The following is a 24,949-nucleotide window of genomic DNA, read 5'->3' as shown; positions in this document are numbered from 1 at the left end:
GAAAGCAGTGATGTATAAATACAGTTGAAGCAGATGACATTTGTTTAATTTTATTGGCACTATAAAGTGTTTACCCAGCCGAACTTCTTCTGTGTCTGCTTTGTGTTTTTGCCTTTCGCTGTCTAATTCCTTCTGTCTTTCCTTGTCAGGCTGGATGGCACTCTGGGAAAGCCGGGCATGTTTCTTCCAGGTAAATACGCAACAAACGCCATTGGTCTCCATCTGATAGACAGCCGTCACTCCTCGCTCCGTCCCTGTGTTTATAACCAGCTCATATGCAAGCTGTGCCAGGCGAAATATATGAGAAAGAGAGCTCCCTGATGTTTGTGTGTGTATATTTCTCAGTTTGGGTGTGGGCAAGACTGCATGTATGTCCGAATGTTTGCCAGTATGGGAATTTAAGCACCCTGCTTGTGGCGGTATTCTGGTGAGCGCATATTAGCGCGCTTATGTGAGTTGTTGTCAGAGGAATTACACAAACACATTTCTTTAATTAATTGTGCAATGTTAAATTAAGTGCCCCAAGCAGCAGCTCCCACAGCTTCCATGCCAGCTAAAAATAACAGCGGCGCGATGGAAACTTCACTGCGCCACTAATTGGATGGGGCGAAACAAAACAAGAATAGCTCTCTTTTCCGACAGGAAGTCGGTTAGCGTGGATGTGATGTAAGGCAGGCTGAAAAAATATGAGGCAAATTAAGACTGAATGGGGTCCTTAATAAGTTCTAATTACTAGAACTTCGTTAGTTTTTCTTGTAAGGATCGTACATTTAATGGTTTGATTTAGTCTAAACACTCCTGAAGCTGTTGGGTATTTGCTCACATACGTCTTTATTACAAGCTTTTACTGTGCGCATGACTGAATGAAACTTTAAGCTGTCACTGCCAAGTGTGAAGGACTGAACAGTGGCCTATCAGGCCTTTTACTGGAAGTTATATCACCTTTGCAATATGTAGTGGATCATCTGATCGTATTATATATTATATTATATATATATTCTCTTCTTTTATTTTTTTATTTTTAGGAAAAGGAGAAGATAAAGAATACCCAACTATTGGGGCTCGTCTCATCAGGCTGGAAGATAAGGTAGGCACACTCGAGCGTGTGTGTTTTGTCTGACAGTAAGAGGGGTAAACTGATTAGATTATCTATCTCGTTCATAAACTGAACGATGTGTGAGTCTGCCAGCATGTGTCTCTGTATCAGATGAATGAGTGCATTGCAGTCGTCTTCCTTCCTTTTTTTAAATAGCTCTATTGTGGCTGGCTTCAGTCACTCTGTGCCAAACATGCACCTCCTCTCTTGAACCTACCTTATCAATATCAGTGCTGTGTTTACACTGCACTTGTGTGTCTGTTCATGCTGTATTTTTAGTTGACCTTACTGGGTAGCTTTTAGGATTTTCCACACCATCCCTTCTTTCTTTTTTTTCCTGTAGTGCTGTGTAGATTGGCTTGTGACAGCTCTTGGATGTTTATGTTTCCATGAGGAATATTAAAAAAATGGAAACATAAAGGAGCTGCAGAGAGACATAAGCCAAAAGGCAACAGCTGTGTTATGAAGCTCATGTGCGACTAGGCGTGCTCTCCTTTAAACATAGTGGAATGAGCACAACATCGTGAAGCCAGCGCGATGCCAGCCGTGATAGACATTTCCCCTTTGTGAGTTGTATCAGCTGGATTGCGACGGTGTGGTTCTGATTAGTGATGTCTTTTGAGTCGTGTTGTATGAAATGTGTGGCTGTGTGGTCACATGTTGTTTGAGCGGTTGAATACTTGGATTTGAACGTATGTTTGTGGGGTTTTTGGGAGGTTTTTTTTCCATGGGACCGGTGTACAGTTGAAGACTAACCTTATACTCAAGTCGTTCTCACATGAAAACAACTCCTACACAATAGAACAATGCATTCTGCTGCCACTTATTTTCTATTCAGCTCAGCCAGCTAAGGATTTCCCGCACTTGCCTTTGGTATTTACCTTACCATCTCTGTGCACTCATCAGCTCCGCCGCTCTCTAATGTTTGCAAGCGTTAGCTGTTCTCAGAGCCCCTTTTTTACAGAGAGAGGTGTAATGATCGTGAACGAATTTGCCCTCCAAGCCTGCAGACCTCCCTTGGAGATTGAGTTACACCCCATTTGCTTCAGGCTACATGTTGTGATCGCAATCTCCTGATTAGAAACACAAACCCGTGTTGAGAAGTGCCTCACCTACTTATGACATACTTTTTCTCTCTTACCCTTCTTTTGTCTGTGGGGCTCAGCATTGACAAAAAAGGTAAAAAAAGGGGGAACTGAGAGGGACATAATTGGGAAACAAATCAGTGGAAGCCTACGGATGCAGACTACTTTTCCTCCAAAACAATGTGGAACCATTCAATGTTCCTGTAATCAGAACTGCATTCGCACAAACTGGTATACAAAAGTAGCAAGAGAAATTTATTATTTCCCGAACTGCCAGTCCTTCATAATTACTGTTTTCTTTGAATATGCACCCGCTCCGTATCCTTTCTCATTTCTGCTTGTGTGTTTAGCCACCTGTTATAAATGAAAAAGGTGGCTTCTTCTTGTCTTTCTTTGAAACAGCAGGTGAATGAACCTGGTGACCTTTGATACATTCACTGTGAGACCTGCATCACTGGTATGGTACTTTATAGATATCTTTGTTCACAGAAAAACTTGCTAGAGTAAATACAGTATTTTGCAAAAGTCTCGGGTGTTACCACTCATTTCTTTATTTTTATTTCTACTTAAGTAACCAGACTTTCTTTTATTTATTTTGTTTGGTTTTTTCAAGGACTTGAGCAATAATTCTCCAGGACTTCTGAAAGGCTTTTAAAGTAATTCTTTAAACACTGGCTGCTTGTTCAATAATTTTCACTCTAGCCCCTGAACCATTTTTAGAGAAATGTCTTTATTTAGTTTGTTGAACCATGCAACACTGACCTATGAATCATTTAAACATAAAAAGGCACCTCTCAAGGCACGAATCAATGTGGTGTCTAAACATAAAAGACAGTTATGCAAAGAAACAAGTTAACTTCTGTGCTAGACACTTTGTTATTAGCACCCTGTTGGAAAAAAAAACATAATTTATTTCCACTCCTGTAGTTTAATCTATAGAGATTGAAACTACAGCAACACATTTAGTATAAAAAACAACTTTATTGGTTTCAGCCTGTGACCCATCATCAAGAACTCTGTAGAAAAAAAAATTCTAGTAGGAAAACTTGAAAACAACCAACCATGTGCATCAAGTATATCAGCCCACTCAGTTAGTTGAATCTATAAAAAGCGCCAAATGCCAGTCTGATTGGCAAAAACTTTATTTTTCAGTATGACAATGATGTCAAACACACTGCCATATCACTTGAAGCATACCTGGGTAGGAAAACACACATTAAAATGACTGAATGGTGTAATCCTGGTTGTCACTAAGAACAAAATGTCTTTTGTGCTCTGTCTAAAAGTAAATATATTTTCCCCCCTTTTCTCCCATTACAATGTTTAATCTTGAGTATTATAGCGATGCTGTAATGCCCACTATACGCTGACCATGCCATTACTGGTGTAGGCTGGACATGAAGGTGGCAAGAGATTTTCTACCTTTGTATTTGTCACGTCTAATAGCCGTTGTTCACTTGTAAGTTGCACATTGTTTGCCATACAGTCTCCCCCGCTATCACTTGTGTTTATGTTGCATGACTTCCTACATTTCATAATACTGTGTAATGTCCAACTTGCATCATCTCCTGTATGTTGCTCATAATGGTAAACCACAAGCAAAGTAAAACCTTTCTGAAACCTTGAACGGGATCTCTTCAAACAGCTCGAAGGAATTATTCACCAACCCTAATGTTACCGTGTTCCCATGCCTTTTCTGAATACTTGCTCTCGATGACCCTCGGGCTAATACATTCATTTTCAAATTCCCACTTTCTCCTCTCCCCTGTAAAACACCGCACATATACCTCTCTGACAGCTCTTTATGCTGCAGCTGAGTAAGTAAGATGGAACAATTTTCCTGTCTAAGTATTGTCAGCATATCACTTGTAGATGAATTTATCTTCAGCAGGGTGAAGAGGGCTCTGGCATTGTGTGTCTTGTACAGGGTTAGACAGTGATTTATCACACACAGACAAAGACACGTATACGTCTCTGCGCATACACTCGCACACACGAGCAAAGAGTTGATTAATCACCAAAGTGTCTAACCCCGCACTCTCAAGATTGAATTCTCCAGAAGTGACTTGGAAACGAAGATGGATGAGTCCCCGTGACAGCGTGTTATCTCTCTGTCAGGCACACTCGATGAAAAATACCCAAATGACAAGCTCAAACAGTGGCCAGTGTCTTTAAGCTTCAGCGTGCCCTTTCAGAGGGGAGCTCGCTGAATGTTTTTTGGATGATGCCACAGTTTTATAGGAGCAGGACTGTTTTTCCCCCTTACAGACAAAAAGGACAGGGAAATTACAACAGTATGCTTTTATAGACTGTGTAAAAGCCAGCCTGTGTAACAAGCTCCTGCTTTTTAGTTCAGATCCAGTTTAACAATATGGTGAAGCATGTTGTTCCCCGGCAGCATCTCGGCAACTAAAACCAACGTGTAATCCTTACATTATTAAATTATTACATTATAAGCCTAGAGCAGCCTTTAGTAAAGTAAAATGAAATTTGTTTTTGTGAAATTCATGAAAACTTTTTGCAAGATTTAAAAAAACAAAAAATACTAGCGCCCGCTGTACCTCCACACAAAACCTTTTAAATGTCGAATCCCTGACATAATCATTTGTAATTCAAACTCAATTAAAGATTTTGTGAAATACAAAGAAAATACCATCACTGGATCACTATCAACTAATATTTAATATAATTTTTTTGAAGTACTAATTTTCAGTTTTTAACGTAATTTTTTTTCTAATTACGTCACATTCTGCATGTGTTGAAAATCTGTGCTGCGTTAAGAGCTTACATATTTAGACATGAGCTTACACAGAAATTAAGGGAAAAGAGTGAAATAATTTCCCTTTTTTCATTGAACATTTAGTGCTGCCTAATTTAGCAATGAAAGTGTCAGTTGTGTTTGAAAATGTGGATGTAAAACCGTCATCGGCGTCTAGGAAAGAACCCCCTAATGTGCCCTCCAGACCTGAACAGCCATGTGTCTGCTCAACACATCATTCATTATTCGCGTTGCTCTAAGTAAACTACATAGACCATAGATCACACTTGCGGTTAACCTTCCTCGGCTATATTAGGGCAAATATGCTGTGCCGTGTATGTCACGCTTATATCATGTGCATTAGCATGAGGCGTACACAGAAGAATTCATGCTCTGACCTTAATAGCGTCTCAATTAGGTAAGTATGTTGTAAATTACAGCAAAGCCAAATACTGGGAATACTTGAGGGCCGAGACTGAGTGTTGTGTTTGTTAGGAGTCCATCTGTAAGGCATTTAGGGCCCCACGTCTCTAAAAGCATAGCTCTGAGGGGGGCAGGAGTTTGTGTGTGCGTGTGTGTGTGTGTGTTTAGACTGGTCAGACCCAGAGCATTTGCAGGGCTTTATAGACAAGGGCCTGGTACTGTAAACATGCAGGCACATATATACGTATTTGAACATTAAGGCAAATACAAGTGAATATCCAGGCGCACACACACAGAGAAAGATGCACAAAGCTGCTGATCCCCGCTCAGATCTCAACAGCTTCATTATATGTTGAGCCGGTGCAGAATGTGGCTGAGATGAAATGGCTAGAGGGGGGAGAAAAACAGAATTTCATGCCTTAAATCGAATAATGATTTACAGCGCGCGCATCAATAAATCCATTGTATCCAATCAAGTTTCTCTCTGTTTTGTGTGTGGGCTGTAACAATTTGAGCCTACATCAATAGGAACTCTTTACTGTAATTCTCTCTGGACTGTCTTTGTGTCGTGGTTTTTTCTCTGCAAAAACTTGCAGGGGGTGAATCGGCAAACCTCAATCATTGTGCGACACTTCTGGTTTGTGATTACTGCAATAAAATGACTTAATGATGCCGAAACATCATTTGTGAGTTTCACCACTGGTATGAAAAAAAGGCCGTTTAATCTGTCGTGGATTTTGAGTTATGTCTCTTAAATTCATACCTCGTCTTGTCTTTGGGGAAAACAATTAAATACTTATCTTAACTAAGAGTGATAAAAGTGCCCCATGCATCCTCCTTTTCCTCTCTCTGGGTCATTTGTGTCACTCCGTCTGCTTGTCTGTCTGCCTTTACCGTACGAGTCCCCCCCACTCTCGTTCTGTTTTGCTTGGTGTTTCGTCCCCTTTGCTCTTGTTTCTATTACCTGTTTTTCTCCAAGAGCACCCTGTCTGTTGTTGTCCCGTGTTTTGATATATGTGTGTGTTTGGTTGCTCTGCACTCAGTGGGGGTCGGACTGACCGGACCAGTCCAAACAAAGAGAGGAAACTTGGCAAAGGAAGCACGTGCAACACACACATGCACACACACGCACACAGTTATGTGTCCATTGACTCACATTCATTTCCTGTAGACTCACTCCAGACTTTATCATAACAACTACTTGCCTAACCTTTTGCTGTAACCTTAACCCAGACCTAACCTTTAAATATGTATTTGCGTTAACGTTGAATGATTTATGTTACGGAGGCTCGCTTTTTTTCCGCACAACATGATGTCCCCATAATGTCACCATGTAAACATGTTTAGGTCCCCACGAGCGCATGAGCTGTACCCAGACCACACACTCAAACATTACAAATCCTGGAGCTCGCAGCTTCGGTGTAGTTGCTGCAGTGTTGCTGCCCGGTGCCACGGATAAGCACATGCAGAATCCCCATGCCTGTCTGGACTTGTCTTGGCGATAGTTGCAGAACACAACATCCTGGCAGCTCCTGCTGTATTCCTTTAAATCTAGATGCTTGAAGTGTGTTTTGTACAGATGTCATCGAAGTGACTGCTCACACCTGTGCAAAACAGATTTATCCTAGCACGTGTGCTTGTGCAGCACCGTGGCACATGGGAAGCATTTTTTAATTGTCCTAGCCGAACCAAGTAATTCTCTTCTACACCAACATTGTCTTTTTAAAAAAAATAATTTATCTCTAATAATTTTAGCTGAGAATCCAGCAGCACCTATCTTGGATTGACATGCTGTGTCATAGCAGCGGGTTTAGAGCTCCTGCAAATCATCAATACATCACAAAGAAGCAAAATGACAGCAATTTTTAAACATTTTCTATAGATGTAAAATGATTTCTATTAGGATCATAAATTCCTGCGCCGTGTTTTGAGGTCTGATAAACACACAGTGTTACATTTAATCTCCTCAACGGTACCTGTAGCAACACAGATACAACACCGCAGCCCTTCGTGGCTATTTTTGCGGCCTTTTTTTCAGCCTTGTCTCTGATCTTGGCGCCCTTTCTTTGACTCACTTTGCCTCCCTGTAGCTGAAGTGGTCTTTCTCACATCTACACTTCCCACTGTTGATGTGGTATCTTTATAGCTCTGCGAACTTGATAGCATGCAGTGGGTGGTGTGCTGCTGAGTGAGCTAGATAGTGCACCAAGAGCAGCAGCGTGTTGTTTGTAGTGCGGCCCGGCAGTAAATCATGTTTCGGCAGTGCGCTGGGGATGCAGCCCCTGGCAGCTCCCAGACGGCCCTTGGCTCTGGCTCCTTTCTCTTAGCGCCACTCTCTAATTTCAGAGCCGGGACCCTGCCTACTACTGTGTCTTTACCACATTCCCACAAACCAGAGACGGACAGTCTGCCTGCATGTCTGGCTACTCGCTCTCCATCTCGCAGTCTCTCTCTGCCTTTGTGTCTCTTTCTCTCTCTATCTCTGTTTTGCTCACACTCCCTATTTTTTTGCCTCCTGTCACAGTCTTTTTTTTTTTTTCCTGTGGCTCTCGTTCCCAGAGCTTGCCCCTTCATCTTTCCCTGCGTTTGCATCGTTCTGTGCCTTTAGGATTATAGGTCTGCAGTCTCAATCACGGTCTGTAAATCATGTTCTACCCTGCCACTGTGTCTTGTCAGCTGCCCCCCCACCCTCTCCTGTGAATTGCTTTCTGCTTTTCTCTAGAACCCACTTTGGGCTAGTTCATTGGCTGCGAATACCCATGCTGCATTTCCATTTTAATTGCCCAACTTTTGCAGGGCCCTGGGATATATTTTTTTGCACATATATTTTATGGCCTTGGCAAAATGCCCCCTGCTACTTTTGGTTGGACCTGACCACTAATGCACTACATGGACCAGTTCATTATCAGCATGGAGGTGTGAGCTTATTTAAGTAGGTTATGAAAGGGTCAATATACAGTTCATGAAACAGGGGTCTGTGTTTTATTGGGACCTGCAGTCTTGCTAATACACACTGCTAAGTAGCCCTGGTGCCACCCTACTTTGGAGTGCTATTAAATCAGTCTACTGCATGGAACAGTAAACCAGCTGTGAATAATACCAAGCTGTGTAAATTACTCCAGAGGCCATCAGTGTAAATGTCACTGCCGTTAAGTCAAACTGGTACCCGGGGGACGTATAATGGGCAGTATGTGCATTCTGTATGTGTTGCTATATCTGTGTATTTTCTGCCTATGACTGCCTATACCCCTTATCAGCTGGGTATTGATGAATCAGCATTTCCTATTAGCAGTAGTGCTTAGTTAAATCCTAATTTTGTTTAATGCTTTTTGGTTTAATTCCAGTTTTTGTTAAAAACCTGTGACCTGATTTTTTTGTATTAACAGTAATTCAGTCCTGGCACTGCTAATATATGAACTTTTATTTCATTCTTCATTTGTAGGGCACTTAAAATAAATGTTGGGGGAAAAAAATAGGAGATTATTTAATCATCTCTCCATTAGCTATCCCAACTTTATCCTGTAGAGGGTGATGGGGGGCTGGAACCTATTCCAGCTGACCGAATGCAAGAGGTGGGAGGTGCTCGGGACAGCTTAGCAGTCAATCATCAAGCTAATACAAAGAGACAGGCAACTGTGCATGCTCCCACTTACACCTACAGCCAATTTTCCTATTACCCTAACATGCATGTCTTTGAACTGTGGGGGGAAAGCTGAGCACCCATAGAAAACACAGTTAGAACATGCAGACTCCAAACCCTCTAAAGGATGAACATCTATAGCAAATGGATGAATGGGTGACATTGTTGAGTCCACAAACTCTTGAGTCACTTTAGCTAAATGTGAACATGTTGACTCTAAACAGACCGTATGGGTTACCATGTTACTTTTGTGTGTTAGCGCATTTGGTAATGAACATTAATTCGGACAAATTTTCAAGTCCATGGTCGCACAAGAGGAAAAGGGATAAGGTCATCTGTTGGCCTTATTGTCCGTGCAGCATTTCATTCCACTCCATATGCTAAGTGCTCGGATATTTCACTCCGAAACCAAGTGGAGAACCGTCTGACAGGCAGACAGACGAGCATTTCCACCTCATTATGCAGGAGAAGATTAAAAATAGGATAAGGTAAATTTGTTGCTGAGTGTTGTGCCATGCAGGCTCGAACCTTAGTTCATGGAATAATTTTAAGTGGCTGTTACTAATGCAGGCGTGTTTATGGCTGTGTAAAGATTTGACTAGGCCACTTGTGGTTCAGACATTGGCCCTATAGTACTCTGTGCCCAGACATATCCTTCAGGCAACAGTAGGTTTGCTACTGCCCATAGTAACATGTGTATTTGTGTGTGTGTGTGTGTGTGTGTGTGTGCACACCTATGTGTTTAGGCCAAGTCAAGTTTCCCATTTGCTGTAATGGAGTCAGGTTTTTCAAAACACCTAATAAGCCTGTCTGTATCCCACGTTGAGTTTTCTTTTTGGTAAGTGACTAATCACTTTATGGAAATGGATTTTTTCTATACCTCTGGGGCATGCGGCACACCTTTCAGTCTTGTGCAATTAACATTGTAGTCCACACAGGATACAGGCCTTTCTTATAGTCTAGCATAATACAATGGATAAAATCAGGAAACTGCTTTTTGAGGCCAAATCAGTAAATGGAGCCATCGGTGGGAGAAGCATATTTACAACCCTTCTAAAAAGGTCCCCCATCCTGTGTTATAAAGTCATCATCAGCAACTGTACAGAAGTAAGAGCTGGATCCTGTCTTAAATGTTCTTCATTAATAACCATATCATTACCACCAAGTCCATTTTATCTGAACTTCATGCTTTAAGTCCTGTGCTACCATTTTTTAGTCACAACAGCAGTTGCTGCAAGGGACTTTATCTTGTAAGGTACGACCCTACAGTAATACAAATATGACCCCAACAATCAGACACCTCTCTATTAGCAAGCACTTGGCAACAATGGGAAGGAAAAACTTCCTTTTAATAGGAAGAAACGTCCAGTAGAACCAGCCCCTCACCCCAAACCACTGCAAATGGCTGGGGGTGAGGGGAGGGAGACAAGATAACAGACACACTGTGGAAGACAGCCAGAGATTAAGAATAACTAATGATTAAATGCAGAGTTCTCTGTAAGCACACAATGAGGGAAAAAGGTGAGTGAAGAAGAAATAGTCCCCAGCAGCCTAGACGTACTGCAGGGAGCATTTATGGTCACCTGATCCAGCCCTAACTAAATGCTTTATCAGAAAGTAAAGATTTAAGCCTAATCTTAAAAGAAGAGATGGTGTCTCTGGGAGCTGGTTCCACAGAAGAGGGGCCTCAAAGCTAAAGGTTCAGTCACCCACCCTTACTCTCACCGTTCTTACCGTCACCTAGCTGGCCTGTTTTCCCAACTGCTTTGGACAATCTGCTGGGGTGACCTACCCTCCCTCTCCACCTGCACCGACTACAGGGGTCTGGCTGGCTACAGGATGTTTTTCCGGAGCTGCGTCTCTAATTCACAAAGCCTAGCCTTCACAACTGTGTTTATTACTTAAAATTTCACACGCTGAACAGAAAAGTGACGGAGGGAGAGGTGAAGAAGCCATGCTGCTAACGACTCAGCTACGAGCTATGCTATTTAGCAAAACAAAATGAATGAATACTGTGAATATAATTAGCTGGTAATTTCAACAGAGAGCATGTGGTGGATAAAGCACGTGAAGATTACACTATTAAATAAGCGAAACAAATGTAGCAGCATTGTCACAAGAAGCTTTAGTAATACAAAGTCTTTTCAATTGTCTGCTGTGAGTTGTGAATGTTATTCCTGGCCTTTGGTTTTCAGCGATACAGATAAGCTCCTTTGTTGTGCTAGAGTCAATTTTCCGTAAATGACACTGTGCCCACTTGCCTTCCTGAGGGCCCTCCTTCCAGGAAACTTTCGACATAGTCCAAGCGTGGATAGAAACACTATTAACGGCTAAAAAAACACAAAAACAATGTTGTAATATTGATGCCTTTGAATACAGATGGCATGACAGTCACAAGAGAAGTCTTGCGCAAACTTTACATAATATTAGCAGTCTCCTCATGTCATGTGGGTACCAACAGCATTAAGAAAACAACCACCGCTGTCCTGTTCCTTATTCTGCTTTTATTCTGAGTGGACCACACAGTGTTTCCACTGCAGAAAATGCACATCAAGACTATTGTGAATACTACTGTGATGAAATTAACCTTACTTTCTAGAACTCTTAGCACTTGTCCCTGTGTAAATGCCCTGTCAGTAAGTCTTATATCAGTAGTAAAATAATAAACACAGCAGGCACACACACACACGCACACACACACGGAAACATGAAGTGTATTGATAGCAGCTTGTGGTGAGAAGTGAACATCAAAAAGGTCAGTGTAGTGCCAGAGGTCATTCTCACCAGTCTCTAGTCTCTACCTCTAGCCAAGCAGGCTGTGTCTGGGGGGTTGGTCAAGGGTCATCGCAGCAGGCTTGGTCATTAGAACACAATAGAACCCATTTTGTCCGTCTGTGTAACTGTGTGTCTTGTCTTGTCAGTTTGTCTCAGCTGACAGGAGGTTGTGCACAGCTTGAGAGGGAGGTGAAGAGGGAAGCGACAAGAGTTTCCTCTGAAGGAGCGAGGGTGACACAGGCACTCAATCTCTGCGCTCTTGAGTGCCTGTGTGCACTAGATTGTGTATATTTGCACGCATCAGACAGTGTGTGTGTGCACGGCTGTGCGTTTGAGCGTGTGGCTATGTTTGACTTCAGGGTAAGCTTCTGTGTGTGTGTGTGTGTGTGTGTGTGTGTGTGTGAGAGAGAGAGAGCGAGAGAGAGAGTCTGTCCATATGTGAGCCTGTCCTCGGCACCTTGGCACCGGGCCTCTGCTGCCTCAGCTGGATCGCCGTCTCCTCCCTACATCCTCTCACTCTTCTCTGCCTCCATCACTCCCCTCCCACACTACTGCTCTACTCCCACCGCTTCACCAGGCCCTTCCAGCTGCCCTCACCCATGGGAGAATGGTTTAAATCACTGCCTTCTCTCAAAGGGTTTCTTACCCCCCCTCCTTACACAAACTTGCTCCATCCCTCCCTTTCTGATAGTGTCAAGAGGGGGATGGTCCGTGAGTGCTGACTTGGACTACTGTGGGAATGCAGGTGCTCTGCGTCTGTGTACACACTTGAGAAGCTGGTCGTTGACCTGCTGGCCAACAACGTGTCCATCAACTGTCACAGCAGCCGTTGAGACTGGATTCTTTCTGCAACAGCGTACTCAGATTGCAGATGGCTGCCAAATTATGACAGCACTCTTTTCTTTTTTGCTCTCATGCAGCGCAGCAAGGATTTATTGATAGGTAGTTAGGGATGCCTATTTTCATTTTTAGAGAGCCATCAACAGTTTAGTTATAACTTTGACAAGAAATTAATGTTGATTAATTTGCTTGATTAACTGCTTATACACCTTATATACCGTAGATAAGCAATTCTTTGATGCCCTGCAGAATTTATAAGTTTGCTCACTTAAGAAATGAACAGGCTCTCATTTTTATATTTGATCTAGCTGAATTACTTGATGTGCTACAACCCAGCCAGAATGCTGCCTCCCACAGATTGACTGCGTGCCTGTGTGGGACACCTGCTTGCAGAATCAGTTTCTTCCATTTCAACCTCTCCACCACTAGACATGTCAAAGATCTCAGGGTGTTTGTTGACTGAAATACAGAGTATAGCCAAAAGAATGCCATCTCCACAGTAAAGCTCAGAGGTGGAAACACTACACTGAGGGGCCAATGAACCAATGAGCCACATACCATCAAACTTTGGAGAAGAACCTCCTTTCCTCAGCTAGAAAACTGAAGACGGGTTGTAGATGGGTCTTCCAGCATGACAGTGACCCAAAACATACCACCAAGGCAACAAATAAGTGGCTAAAGAAGAAGCGCATTAAAATCATGGAGTTTGCTAGCCAAACCTCAGTCCTATAAGGAATTCTGTGGAGAGAGCTGAAACGTTTCTGTAAAGAAGAGTAAACCAAAAATGTGCACAAACCTCTTGAGAAACTACAAGAAAAATCTTGTGTTTGCCAACAAGGATTTCTCTATCAAGTGCAATGTCCTGTTTCGCTTGGGGATAAAATGTGTATTTCACTCAGTGACATGCAAATCAATTTATGACTTTTGTTTGTGTTTTTTGTTTTTGTTATTATTAGTTGATTTTCTGTCTTTCTCCATTAAAATGAAGCTGTCATAAAAAATTAGAGTTCATTTCATACTGTTCATTTCTTTGTAAGTGAAAAAATTCAGCAGGGAATCAAATAATTATTTCCCTCAAACACTATATTTTCAAAGCCAGAGGGGCTTTATTCTAAAGAATATGAATGCATAAGCTTACCCTGATCACAAATGAAGAGAAAGCACTAAATAAAACTAAAGAAATCTGATGTGTTAATGCCTCTACTGTTTCTTTCAGCTATTATAAGATGCTATTGACAGGAAGGGCATTTCAGAGCCTTTGTAGCCTCATTGCCCATGGCGCAACAATGATAGATTGTATCTGTTGCAAGTCACAAGCCGTCACATTGCCATGTGCAGTAAGTCCTCCTTCCGAATACCACGTTCCTCCTTTGTCTGTAAACAACATGTACAGAAAGCACCAGCACTGCTGCTCCCTTAAGCGTGTTGCTAAATCTGTCTCCTCTTATGTTTCTTTATTACTTCAGTTCTGTTTCTTTCATTTGATCCCAATGCTTCTTTTGTTTTGGCTTTCTTTTCTTTCCTTTTCCCCTCTCACTGCATCTCTTCTCTTGGCCGTTGAGGTTAACCACCACTTGTATTACACTGCATTACAACTCATCAACAATATGCTGGGCAGAAAGAAAAACAACCCACACTTGTTGTTCTCTTTCTCTCTCTTGCTCTTTCTGCATCTCTCCCTCCCTGCCTTACTCTCTCTCTCTGCTTCTCTCTCTCACTCGCTTTTTTCTCTCTGTAGCTAAATCACAAAACAAGCAGGCCAAAAACAGTGAATTGCCTAGAAACCCAATATGGACTCCACCCTGGAGATTACACGGTCAGTTCGGCCAGCCTGTACTAGAATAACAGCCTGGCCTGCTCTCACTGTCATCTGAACAGAGTGTGTGTGTGTGTGTGTGTGTGTGTGTGTGTGTGTGTGTGTGTGTGTGTGTGTGTATGTTTTTGTCCCTTACCTTTTTACGACTTTTGTGAGGCAGTCCTCATACAAGTATTGTGAGTTAGGGCATACCTGTATGCTAGATAAAAGATCATCTTTGAGTGGTTATTAGTCACATGGGCCTAAGCTTGTGTCAGAGCTTTAGTGGTGAGTCTCTCCTCATCAGCTGTTGGGCTGTTGAAAGGTAGTTCAGCTGATGAACGTACACAGTGTTGTCTAACAAAGCTGCACTTCCACCTGCCAAGAACGCTTGGTGGCTTAGCTGCTGCATCCTTCGTCAATTAGTTTCCTGTCTTCTGTAAAATTAAACTCTAATATCACATTTCTTTTTTTTTTTAACAGCAGAGGAATAGCAGCACTTATGAATATTTTAAAATTACAGCGAGTTTTCTATAATGTCTTACATAATGCCTAGGTTATGTAACAGTGACCTACATACCACTTTGAAAAGACAAGCATGCATACAGCAACAGAAGTAGGTCAAGTCTAATTAGTCAGGATTTCTCCAACACAGAGTTTGGAAAACAGAGCGTGTTACTTAGTAATATAATTTTTTAATTATGATATATCTATATTTTAGAATATATTTTACGTAAAGTTTAAAAATCTGGTTGAGGAAATTATGAGAAAGTGATGTGATGATGAGATCATGATATTGTGCATCCTGAAAGTATTCCCAGCATTTCACTAGTTCCACATTTTGTCATGCTACAGCCTTATTCCCAAATAGATTACATTCATACATACATTCATTCTACACATAGTGCCCCATCATGACAAAGTGAAAAAAGTTTGCTTGAAATTCTTGCAAATGTATTAAAAATAAATACAAAAATATAACATGTACATAGGTATTCAAAGCTTTTGCTGTGGCACTCAATCTCATCAGCTGATCATCTGTCAGATGTCTCTACAACTTGACTGGAGTCCGCCTGTGGATGTGATTTGAAAAGGTACACACAAATGCACAAGCCAAGCCACAGAGTCCAAGGAATTGTCTGTAGACCTCCAACAAGATTGTATCGAGGAACAGTTCTGGGGAAGGTTGCAGAAAATTTTCCTGCAGCACTGAAGGTCCCACTGAGCACAGTGCCCTTCATCATCTATAAATGGTAGAAGTTTAGAACCAGGAGTCTTCCTAAAACTGGCCACCCAGCTAATTTGAGTGATCTGGGTAGAAGCGCCTTAGTCTTTGAGGTTACCAAGATCAAGATGGTGTTGCTCTGAGTAAAAGATTGAGAAAATGTTTCCTAGTTTGAGTCTCGATTTCTGCTGTGACATTCCGATTGTAGGGTGAGAATGTGGCCTAAACAATGGGGATCCATCCTACAGTGCCTTCAGGTTGATGGTGGTACTGCATGGGGAGGATATTTTCTCTGCATAAAAGTGAATGTTGCTTAAACAACACAGCCTGTCTGAGTATGTGACCACAGTGCACCTATTTTCTGGTGGCTGCTTCCAAGAGGATAACACACAATGCTGCAAAGCTCATATCCTCTCAAACTGAACGTGACAATGTGATCACTGTATTCAAATGGCCAGATCTCAGTCAATGCAACAATAGAGCAGGAGATTCAAATCATGGATCTGCCGTTGCGTGATGCTGTCATATGTATGTGGACCAAAATCTCTGAGGACATTTTCCAGCACCTTGTTGAATCTGTGGCATGAAGAATAAAAGCAGTTCTGAAGGGAAAAGTGGGAGCAGCCTGGTAGCAGAAATGTGTACCTAATAAAATTTCTATAGAAAAGTCCAAATAACAAGTGCTTTTATTTTAAGAATAGAAGGAAAAGAAGAAAGAAAAAGTTAGCAGTCCTTGCTGGAGACAAATTTAGAGAGGCAAGAAAGATAGTTGTGGAAAAAACAGGCTTCCCAGGACAAAAGGAAGACATCTACTGTGCTCCAATGCGTTTCATGCACTGAGGTCGAAGTACTCTTGAAGTTTTAGGAAGACCACAGAGAAGATTCATGGATTGAGTGAAGGAGGACATGCAGAGGGTTGGTGTGACAGAGGAGGGTCCTGGGGATAGGCTGAGATGGTGGCAGATGATTCACTGTGGCAACCCCTAAAGGGAGCAGCTGAAAGAAAAAGTCCTGTGCTCTTACACATTGCATGATGATATAAGCGCATACAGAATATGTGGCACTATCTAAGCGTTCTTGTATACCCATTAGGTCCATGCTTTAATAGCTTTCACAAATCATATTAATAATACATTAATAGTGGCTGAACTCACTTTTTCCAAAGCTGAGCGTAAAAGTTGCATGCTGACTGTAAATGGCAATCAATATATTTAATGTCAAGGCATCCAGCATGTATGGTTGAAATGGGGGGGAAAGGGCTATTTTGATTTGGGTGTCTGAGATTATACTGCTAGTTTAGAAAGCTGGATCCAATCTGAGGCCAGTCAGGCTGTGGTGATCGAGGCTTCTCTAATGCTAGGTCTGTAGGTCTGCAATGCCTGAGCCTGGCCTACAGCTCGGGCAGAGTGGCTGATTGTTTCCAGCCATGATGGAGGTAATGAGGGGGTGGTGGTCATTATGATACATGCTTATACACAGTAATACGCACACGCAGACACAGACTGACCCATAAATGAACATTCGTACATGCATATGCGTGCGTGTGTGTGCGAATTTTTTTTCAGCCGCAGCATATTGGCTCTTTCAGGAGACCGCAGGGTCACTCTGCTAGTCACTTATTAGTGGTCACCTCTTTTGGATTACACACACACTCATCACGGCTATTGCGTATGGACATTTACCTAAGGATAAATCCACTCATCCATTTTGCATCACTGTGTCTGATGTACGCTGCGTTAGCAGCCTTAAAGCGAAAACGCATGCAGCCTGGAGCATATCTGCTGAACCTCCGTGAAAGAGGTGCCTGAGTCACTGCCTGTACTGGGCATGCAATCAGGCATGTGTGGTTGCTGTATCACGGGATTTTCTGCGGCAGGAGAAAAGCTGACATACACATGCAAGCATCCCTTTTGCCCCCACCCCCCCACCCCCCCCCCACCCCCCACCAACCCATCCCCCAAAGACACACACACCTACACACACGCGCACACACACACACACACAACACATAAGCACATAACACATAAACTTGTCCAAACATGTTTGAGTTCATTTAGCTTGGTGTGATTCATCCAGAATCCTCTCTGCAAAACCCTGCTCCTTTTTTAAATTGCTATTACTTAAGTTTACCATTCAAAAAAAAAATAAAAAATCGAAGCACCTGAAAGTTTGTGTAATGAGACTGGAAGTGTGTTGGGACTGTCGTGACCTCGGTACTAATTCAGTTCAGCGGCAGCATTGGATATTTCGCAATACACGGGACCACTGTGCAACAAGATTAATCATTTATTAGTCCTCAAATGGTTAATGGCCTGCAGTGTGTGTTTTTTAAAGTGCAACCTTATCTTATGGCTCTTATGGTTGTAGCATGCTCAGTTGATTGCTTAGCATGACTATGACAAAATACCCACAGGCTCAGCCTCTTTCTATTTTTGTCTCTTTGCAGGCCCAATGACTAACAGCCAAGAGGATATTTTTATGGGTCTAAACAAGCGTTCTAATGCAGGGCAATTAATAATGCAACCCCAACTCTGTCTACATGTCAAACAGATTTATAGTTATGAACCCGTCATTCTTTTTGGTGGCTTTTTAAAATTTGTTTTAAATACAATTGTGCATAGTTCAGCTTTAAAGACGCAAGAAAAACAAACAGTGGTTTGGATTGATTGCTGCCTGTTTGTTGCTGAGCAGCCTGATCACTTAAGGAGTGCATTGCATGGTGTGTTTTCTTGGCTTTGTCTGCTGGAAAGAGTAATTGTACCAGCCTTAAGTGTTTTTTACGAGGTGTATTAGTGTTTTCCATCAAGCCGCAATTAAGGGCTTCTTATACACAGGGCAGGCCCTCCTGAGAGTGCAGTGAATAGAAGCAACTAGTCACCACTGTGCAGTACTGGGAACGTCTAGCAGACACAAGCTGTCCATTGATATGTAAAACAAATACGTGTTGGTATGCAAACATAGTTTTAGTATAGATCAGGGGTGTCAAACATAAGGCCCGGGGGCTAGAATCGGCCTGCCAAAGACCCCAGTTTGGCTCCACTGGAAAGCTTTGGAAAATGTGAAGTGCATTAATTTTGGCCTTTACATAGTATTTTCAGAAGTTTTAAAGCTTTTGGTACTCATAAAGACCAACATCTCCCCCCACAACAAAGGCCATTTATTCTACACTAAAGTGAATAAGAAATAGATAATTAATTAAGTGACAGAAAGTTCCTGTTTTTTCACTTTCATCTAGTTAGTTATTGATTTTTACAGTGGCTTTAGATAAAATAAAGAAGAAGATTAAAAAAAAATGTTCTTTTTTTTTTTTTTTACCACAGTGTGCACAATGAGTACTTTTTCTACAGTTTTACACTTATTTGTTTCTTACAGTTTAAGCCCAAAGAGTCATGTTGACAAATGAATGCGTTATTTATTATGTAGGTTTTAAGTACCGTTTGTTTTTTTTAATAATTATCCCAGCCTTGGTTTTATTTCACTTTATCTAAGTACTTTATGGACTGAGAAAAGCCCAGTTGCAATGCCTAGTGCCAGTCAATGAATAATAGTTGTTACAACACAATAAAAACCCTACTCAGTCATTCAAACAAAGAGCCATATACCCATAAACAATAATAGCATTGCAGACATCTGTCTGTTATTTAAGTGCCAAATTTTATATGCCTTTTTTTTAAAAAGGCGCACAAGCTCTTTTGAAGCCCTGTCGTTCTTAATATGTCACCTGAAGCAATTATATTGTACATGTAAAACTTTCCTACCCTATAATCCCACCCTGGAGTGGATTATTTTGTCATAAAAGATGCTGTAAATGACAGTAGAGAAGCAGAAGCTGGAGTAGTGTGGTAGACCAAGTTCGCGTGGCTTGTAATGGTATAACTCATCTGACTGGGTGTGCGACAGGTGACAACCTGCTTTGTTGGTGGCCCCTAGATCCTCTTTGACATCCCCAGTGACGCAAGCGGATCTCAACCAACTAGCACAAACAAAAGCTCAGTGATCAAAGGCTTTGTGCCAGTGCTCAGCCTGTACAAAGATGTAGCACTTGAACACACAGTGAACTGCTGACCAGCTGACCACTAGCGTGAATCTACATTCTGTGCAGAGAAAAGGAAATGACCCATCACTTTGCTGCCCGCTGCCATTGTGAGCCAGTGGTCTCTGCTGATAATAGAAGAAGATCCTGAAAAACAGGGAAAAAACAAACTAAATCCAAGACCGGCAACCTCCACCACACAGCTCAGTGTCTGGGCAGTTTTTAAACTTAGTTAAAGGAATAGTACTGCATTTTCTATGTATTCAATTTACTTTCTTTGTTCTTTTTGCTTTAAAAAGTTTGTTGTCCAGTAAAAACATGTGCAAAGTGCAGACCATTTTAAAATACTTGACAGACAATTATATTTTATTTTTTTTCTGTTTATGTGGCTATAAATCATGTGGAGCATTTATTTGTTTAAATGGCTAATAATAAATATTACGTCAAAATAAAGTTTCTAACCACAAGTTTATTTTGTTTTCCAAAAAAATTCTACTTTTTCTGAAACATTGTAAATGCTTTTTTCAAATTATTATTTTTAAATACTTACTGTAACTGCCATGTACATAAAAACTCGTATTAAAATAACTTAATATTAACTTATTTTAATATTTAGAATCTCCAGATATCGTTCCCTGTATGCTTATATGTTGTCAGTACAGACAATGACAGTAAGAAACAGGTTTAAAGAGCTCTATATAGCATTATTATCACTTTGACCTACACATCAATCCATTAACCATGTAGGAGAGGTCAGAGGTCAAATGTGACATGATATTTTAAGTTTTATATGGTACTTTCTATATGTTGACAATACACTCCACACTAAGAATCATAGGTCCAGTTGATCTTGAAGATGAAAGCCAAATTTTAATGCTATACGATGCAAAGTTTTATCAGAATTCACTCAAATCTTTTCGAGTTATCGTGCTTGCAGTTAGAATGATGACATGCACGTACGCAGGTGAGGTTTCCTAGATGTACTGCACGTGTAAATGCAGTGTCTCCAGTTTGAATTCAACTGGGGACCTTTACTGCATGTTATTCCCTCGCTTTCCCTTCTTCCAAATTAGTAAAACCAAGGGATTATATTAATTTGAATGCATTCATTCAGCCACAGATGAATGAACGAAATATGATTCTTTAAGTGAAATCTGAATTATAGTTCTATTAAAAGGGAATGAGCACTTCACACAACAACGTTATTGCGAAAGATTTTACTGCTTTGGAAAGCTGTTTTTCGCTAAGGCAGGTTTATTCGTGGATAATGAGCTGCATTTAGGTCCACATTTGCACCCTATGTGATGGGCTCAGTAAATAAACAGTAAAATGACATACTGACAAACATATTGGCAACGGCGCAGAGCTCAGCAACCAACATTAAGCTTTTCCTGGCACACCAAATTTGTGACATTTGGCTGGAAGGGATGAGTTTCACTATGGGAAAATCTTAACAAGTGCTTTAACAATTGTTAAAGCGTGGGAAAATGCTATCCTGTGTTACCACGCCATTCACCCTCAATTTCATGGCACTTCTTAAAAGTATCACAAAGTGTGACTAAGCTTTACTAGTAGCTTAAGGTTTGACGTTAAAAACCTAACATTGAACAAAGAAGACCTTAAAGAAAGTAAAAGTAGTTTTTACTTAAAAATGATTACTTATTGTTGCCTGTGGCTCTCTCAGAAGAGACGTCTGGTGGTGAGTAATGTAGAAAATGTGTATCGGGACTCATACCTTGGCAATGTAATACCTGGAACACTTTCAGTTTTTACATATAAAGATTCATTTAATCCTGTAGAGATTTGACTTGAAGTTCAACCAATTTGTCTAATGTACTTTTTTGGTATTAGTTAAATAGCAGTGTCTGGATGTTTACTTCTCCAAATGCTTCTGTCACCGGCCAATTTAACATGAAGATTGTGTGTGTGAGTGTGTATCTGTGTTTGTGTGTATGTGCTTGGCGAGTCATTAAAACCTGTTTGTGCTACACTCTCCACACAGACTGATGACTTTCCCTGACTCAGAATTCCCATGGACTTTCTTCTGCTAACTCCCGCCTCTTTTACTTTCTTTCTTCCTTTGACCGGTTTTGTCCTTCCCCACTCTTTGTTTTGACTGATGGCAACATTATTTTTACCCTCTTTTACTAATTATCCCCTGTGATGATGGTAATGAGTGTGCGTCACTTCGAGCAAAGCCTTGTAGGTTTTCCCACTCCTTCTGCTGTGTGTCCATGTGTGTGTGTGCTTTGTCCTCAATTGAATTTATGGGTGCAAAAACAAAGAGGAGCTTGTTAGGCAGTCACATTCAATAGATTAGAGTTCCGTTGTTTGAGTGAGAATGAAAGAGAGTGAGAGGGAAGAGTTTTTGGCAAGTAAAATTATGTGTGTGGTTTACCATGCTTATATTTTTGAGCGTGAACTGGTTTTTGTGTTATTTTTGTGCAAAGCTTTTTGCATGATTATGCGCTGCCTTTTAATATTGGGTAAAGCAGCAATGGGACTTTGTTAGGATACCTTAAATTAAATTAAATCCTGTTTTCCTAGAATTCAAGTTATATACTTGAATTTCAATTGAAAACTCAGATTTCTCTATAGCTTTTTTACCCCTAAAATAAAAGGCTTTTTGTCAGACCGCCAGGGGGGACGGGTTGGTGATTAGGTGGAGTGGAAACTCGAAAATGAGGCAATGTAGAGATTCAAAATTGATACCATAGGTGTATCTACTAAAAAGGTCAGATGTATTTGGATCTCAGTAAACTCGAGGCCAGGTTTTCTGAAAATCTTGTGAATGCGATAACTCGACAAGAAAGTCACCTAGGATGACCTCAACTTCAAGGAAAAGGAGGTCAGAGGTCAAGTGTTCTGAAAATCTTGTGAATGCAATAATTCAAGAATGAGGCATTTGAAAATGTAGGATTTTCAAATTCATACTGTAGGTGTGTCTACTAAAAATCTTGGAAGAGTTCAACTCTCAGTGACCTCGACCTCAAGGTATGTACGTTTTCTGAGAATCTTGTGAATGTGATAACTTAAAAAGGAGGCAACGTAGGGTAGCACTGGTGGCTGCCATTATTTTAAATTTTCTAAATGTAACACACTGACAAAAACAATTCCAAGGGGTTAAAACAAATTACAAATTCCATAGAAAATGAACCTTCTTGGGTTTGAACCCAAGAAGCTCTCCATCTCCCTTAATCATTAGGTACTGTCTGTGTTTACCTTCTACCCTTGGAAATGATAGTTGTTCTTGTAGTTCCGGAAAACCATTGTGGTCTGCACTGGGCAGTGTTGAGGTTGGAAGAGACTAGCAATTTTCTCGGAAGTCTTTCTTGTTAATTTACATCTGTAATGGCTTATAACTTGTGAAATGATGTTGTGGACTTTCCCTTTGCATCTTACATTATCAATAACCTAAGGCATGTAGGCTTCAAATGCACTCTGCCTTCATTTCTGTCCTCTGCAGTCTTACTGCACAACTCGGCCCTATATCACATTCCCAGTGGCCTGTCCATCACTGGCACAAGGCCCCCACTTAGCAGCAGAGAAAGTCCTTGGGGTCAGCTCATAATGGACCTAAATGCAGCTCATTATCCTGATAAGGCAGGGGCGGTGGCCAGGCAATGGTTGCATGACTGGCTGGATGACAGCCACACAGCTCTGACAGGTAGACAGAGCTAGACACAGGCATGGCAGCTATCTGATGGACCCGGCTGACAGATCCAGTTGCACACGCCTGCTGCTCTGAGGCTATGGAAGGGGGTGGAAACTGAATACCACAAAGCTACACAATGAAATCCCCAGTTCTGTCTCCATGTTTTGTAATGGTGTGTTATGAATGTGACTCTCCTTCCCTCTGGTTCAATGCACTGCAAAACCTGTAGCTTAGCAAGTCAGTTTACCGCAATTTACTGTAAATAATTAGTTTACATTTATTGGTATACTTTTTTGTTCTGCTGCCATGGGGTTTGATGTGGGATCTATCAAGTCCAGGGAGATACTGGATCTGTGTTTGTTTCAATGCATGTTACATGATATATATGGGGGGGTTCTTTTGTTTGGTTTGGTTTTTACATTTCGTTTGGACTAGCATGATGGTGATTTTAGTATTAAACTAGAATGTTAGGCCTTTGTGAAATATTTCCAGACTTTCATAGTGGTTTGGGGAAAATTTCCCCCTTTGACCACAATGTAGTATACATGTAGTATACTATGACCACAATAACAGAAAAGACATGAATTTATGAGTGTATATATAGATCATATTTTATATGGATAGGACTTGTTTATGTAAAAAAAAAAAAAGCTTCCCCATACTTCCAGGTTGAAAAATTTAGCTCAGGCTGTGGCTTTAAAAAAGAATTCTGGTCTTAAAGAATTCTGAGAAAGCGGCTCTCTGATTTGTTTCGTTTATTTCCTGGTAATTTCCTACCAATCATTTACATACCACACAAAAAGTAAAGGACCAAGTACCGAACCTTGTAGAATGCCACATGTGATTGTTTATAGTTAAGACTGTATTATTTACAGAAACATATTAAATACAGAATAAAGTGTCAAACTGGGGGACTATGTGCAGTATGAATCTACATGATTATTGGTTAAAGACTTGTCAGTAACAATTCAATAACCAATGAGGGCCTTATTTCCCAGTCAGACCCACCCCTCCTTGTCACCTCCATTTTTTGGTAACCATGATGGCGACAGTTGAAATGCTGAGCCTGAGGCTTCAAAGCTAGACTTCAGAAACAAGTGGCTGACATTACGGTAGCTACATCCATCTTTTATGCTATCTATGGTTTTTACCATTAGTCTAACATTTTACAAAATGGTATCATCCTATAGACAATACAATGGTTAGTAAAAAGGTTAAAAATAAACATGGTCTTGAGGTAGGTGTGATTCTCCTAAATGTAATGCAGTGCTGTGTGTTTTCCTGAAGTAAAACAGATTCCCGGGTTATGAAGAAAAATAAATTGGCAGATAAATCAATGTTTCCTTTTGTCTGTATAAGCTGAAGATGATTTGACAAATCATTTGATCAGGAATTTTTTTTTAGTTTGTGTATGTCTATGATTTTGATTCTGATCATGATTAAGTCACAGCTGGTAAAATGCCACATTTCCCCTTCTCTGTCAGACAGAATGAGGTGAACCGTTAAGTGTCAACAAGCTCGAGCCTCTGGGCATCTAATCAGCCACAGATTCTCTTACAACCAGATGTCAGGCAAAACAGCACCACATACTCCACTCACATATCAACCTCTCTGTGTCTCCCTC

The 24,949-nt window shown here is 41.0% G+C and overlaps 1 protein-coding gene across 3 annotated transcripts in view; it reads left to right on the top strand.

Moving 5' to 3' along the window:
• The window catches only part of kcnq1.2 (potassium voltage-gated channel, KQT-like subfamily, member 1.2), a 163,551-nt gene that overhangs the window by 104,128 nt on the left and 34,474 nt on the right, over positions 1–24,949 (top strand). For all 3 annotated transcript variants that reach the window (XM_013270547.3, XM_003443831.5, XM_005451039.4), the window contains 2 exons: positions 150–190; positions 1,026–1,087. In XM_013270547.3, the coding sequence (XP_013126001.1) occupies positions 150–190; positions 1,026–1,087 (103 nt within the window). The remainder of the gene's footprint in view (positions 1–149; positions 191–1,025; positions 1,088–24,949) is intronic.

The sequence above is a fragment of the Oreochromis niloticus genome, linkage group LG7, assembly GCF_001858045.2.
Source record: "Oreochromis niloticus isolate F11D_XX linkage group LG7, O_niloticus_UMD_NMBU, whole genome shotgun sequence".
In the NCBI taxonomy this organism is placed as follows: Eukaryota; Metazoa; Chordata; class Actinopteri; order Cichliformes; family Cichlidae; genus Oreochromis; species Oreochromis niloticus.
This window is presented reverse-complemented; position numbering and strand designations above follow the sequence as displayed.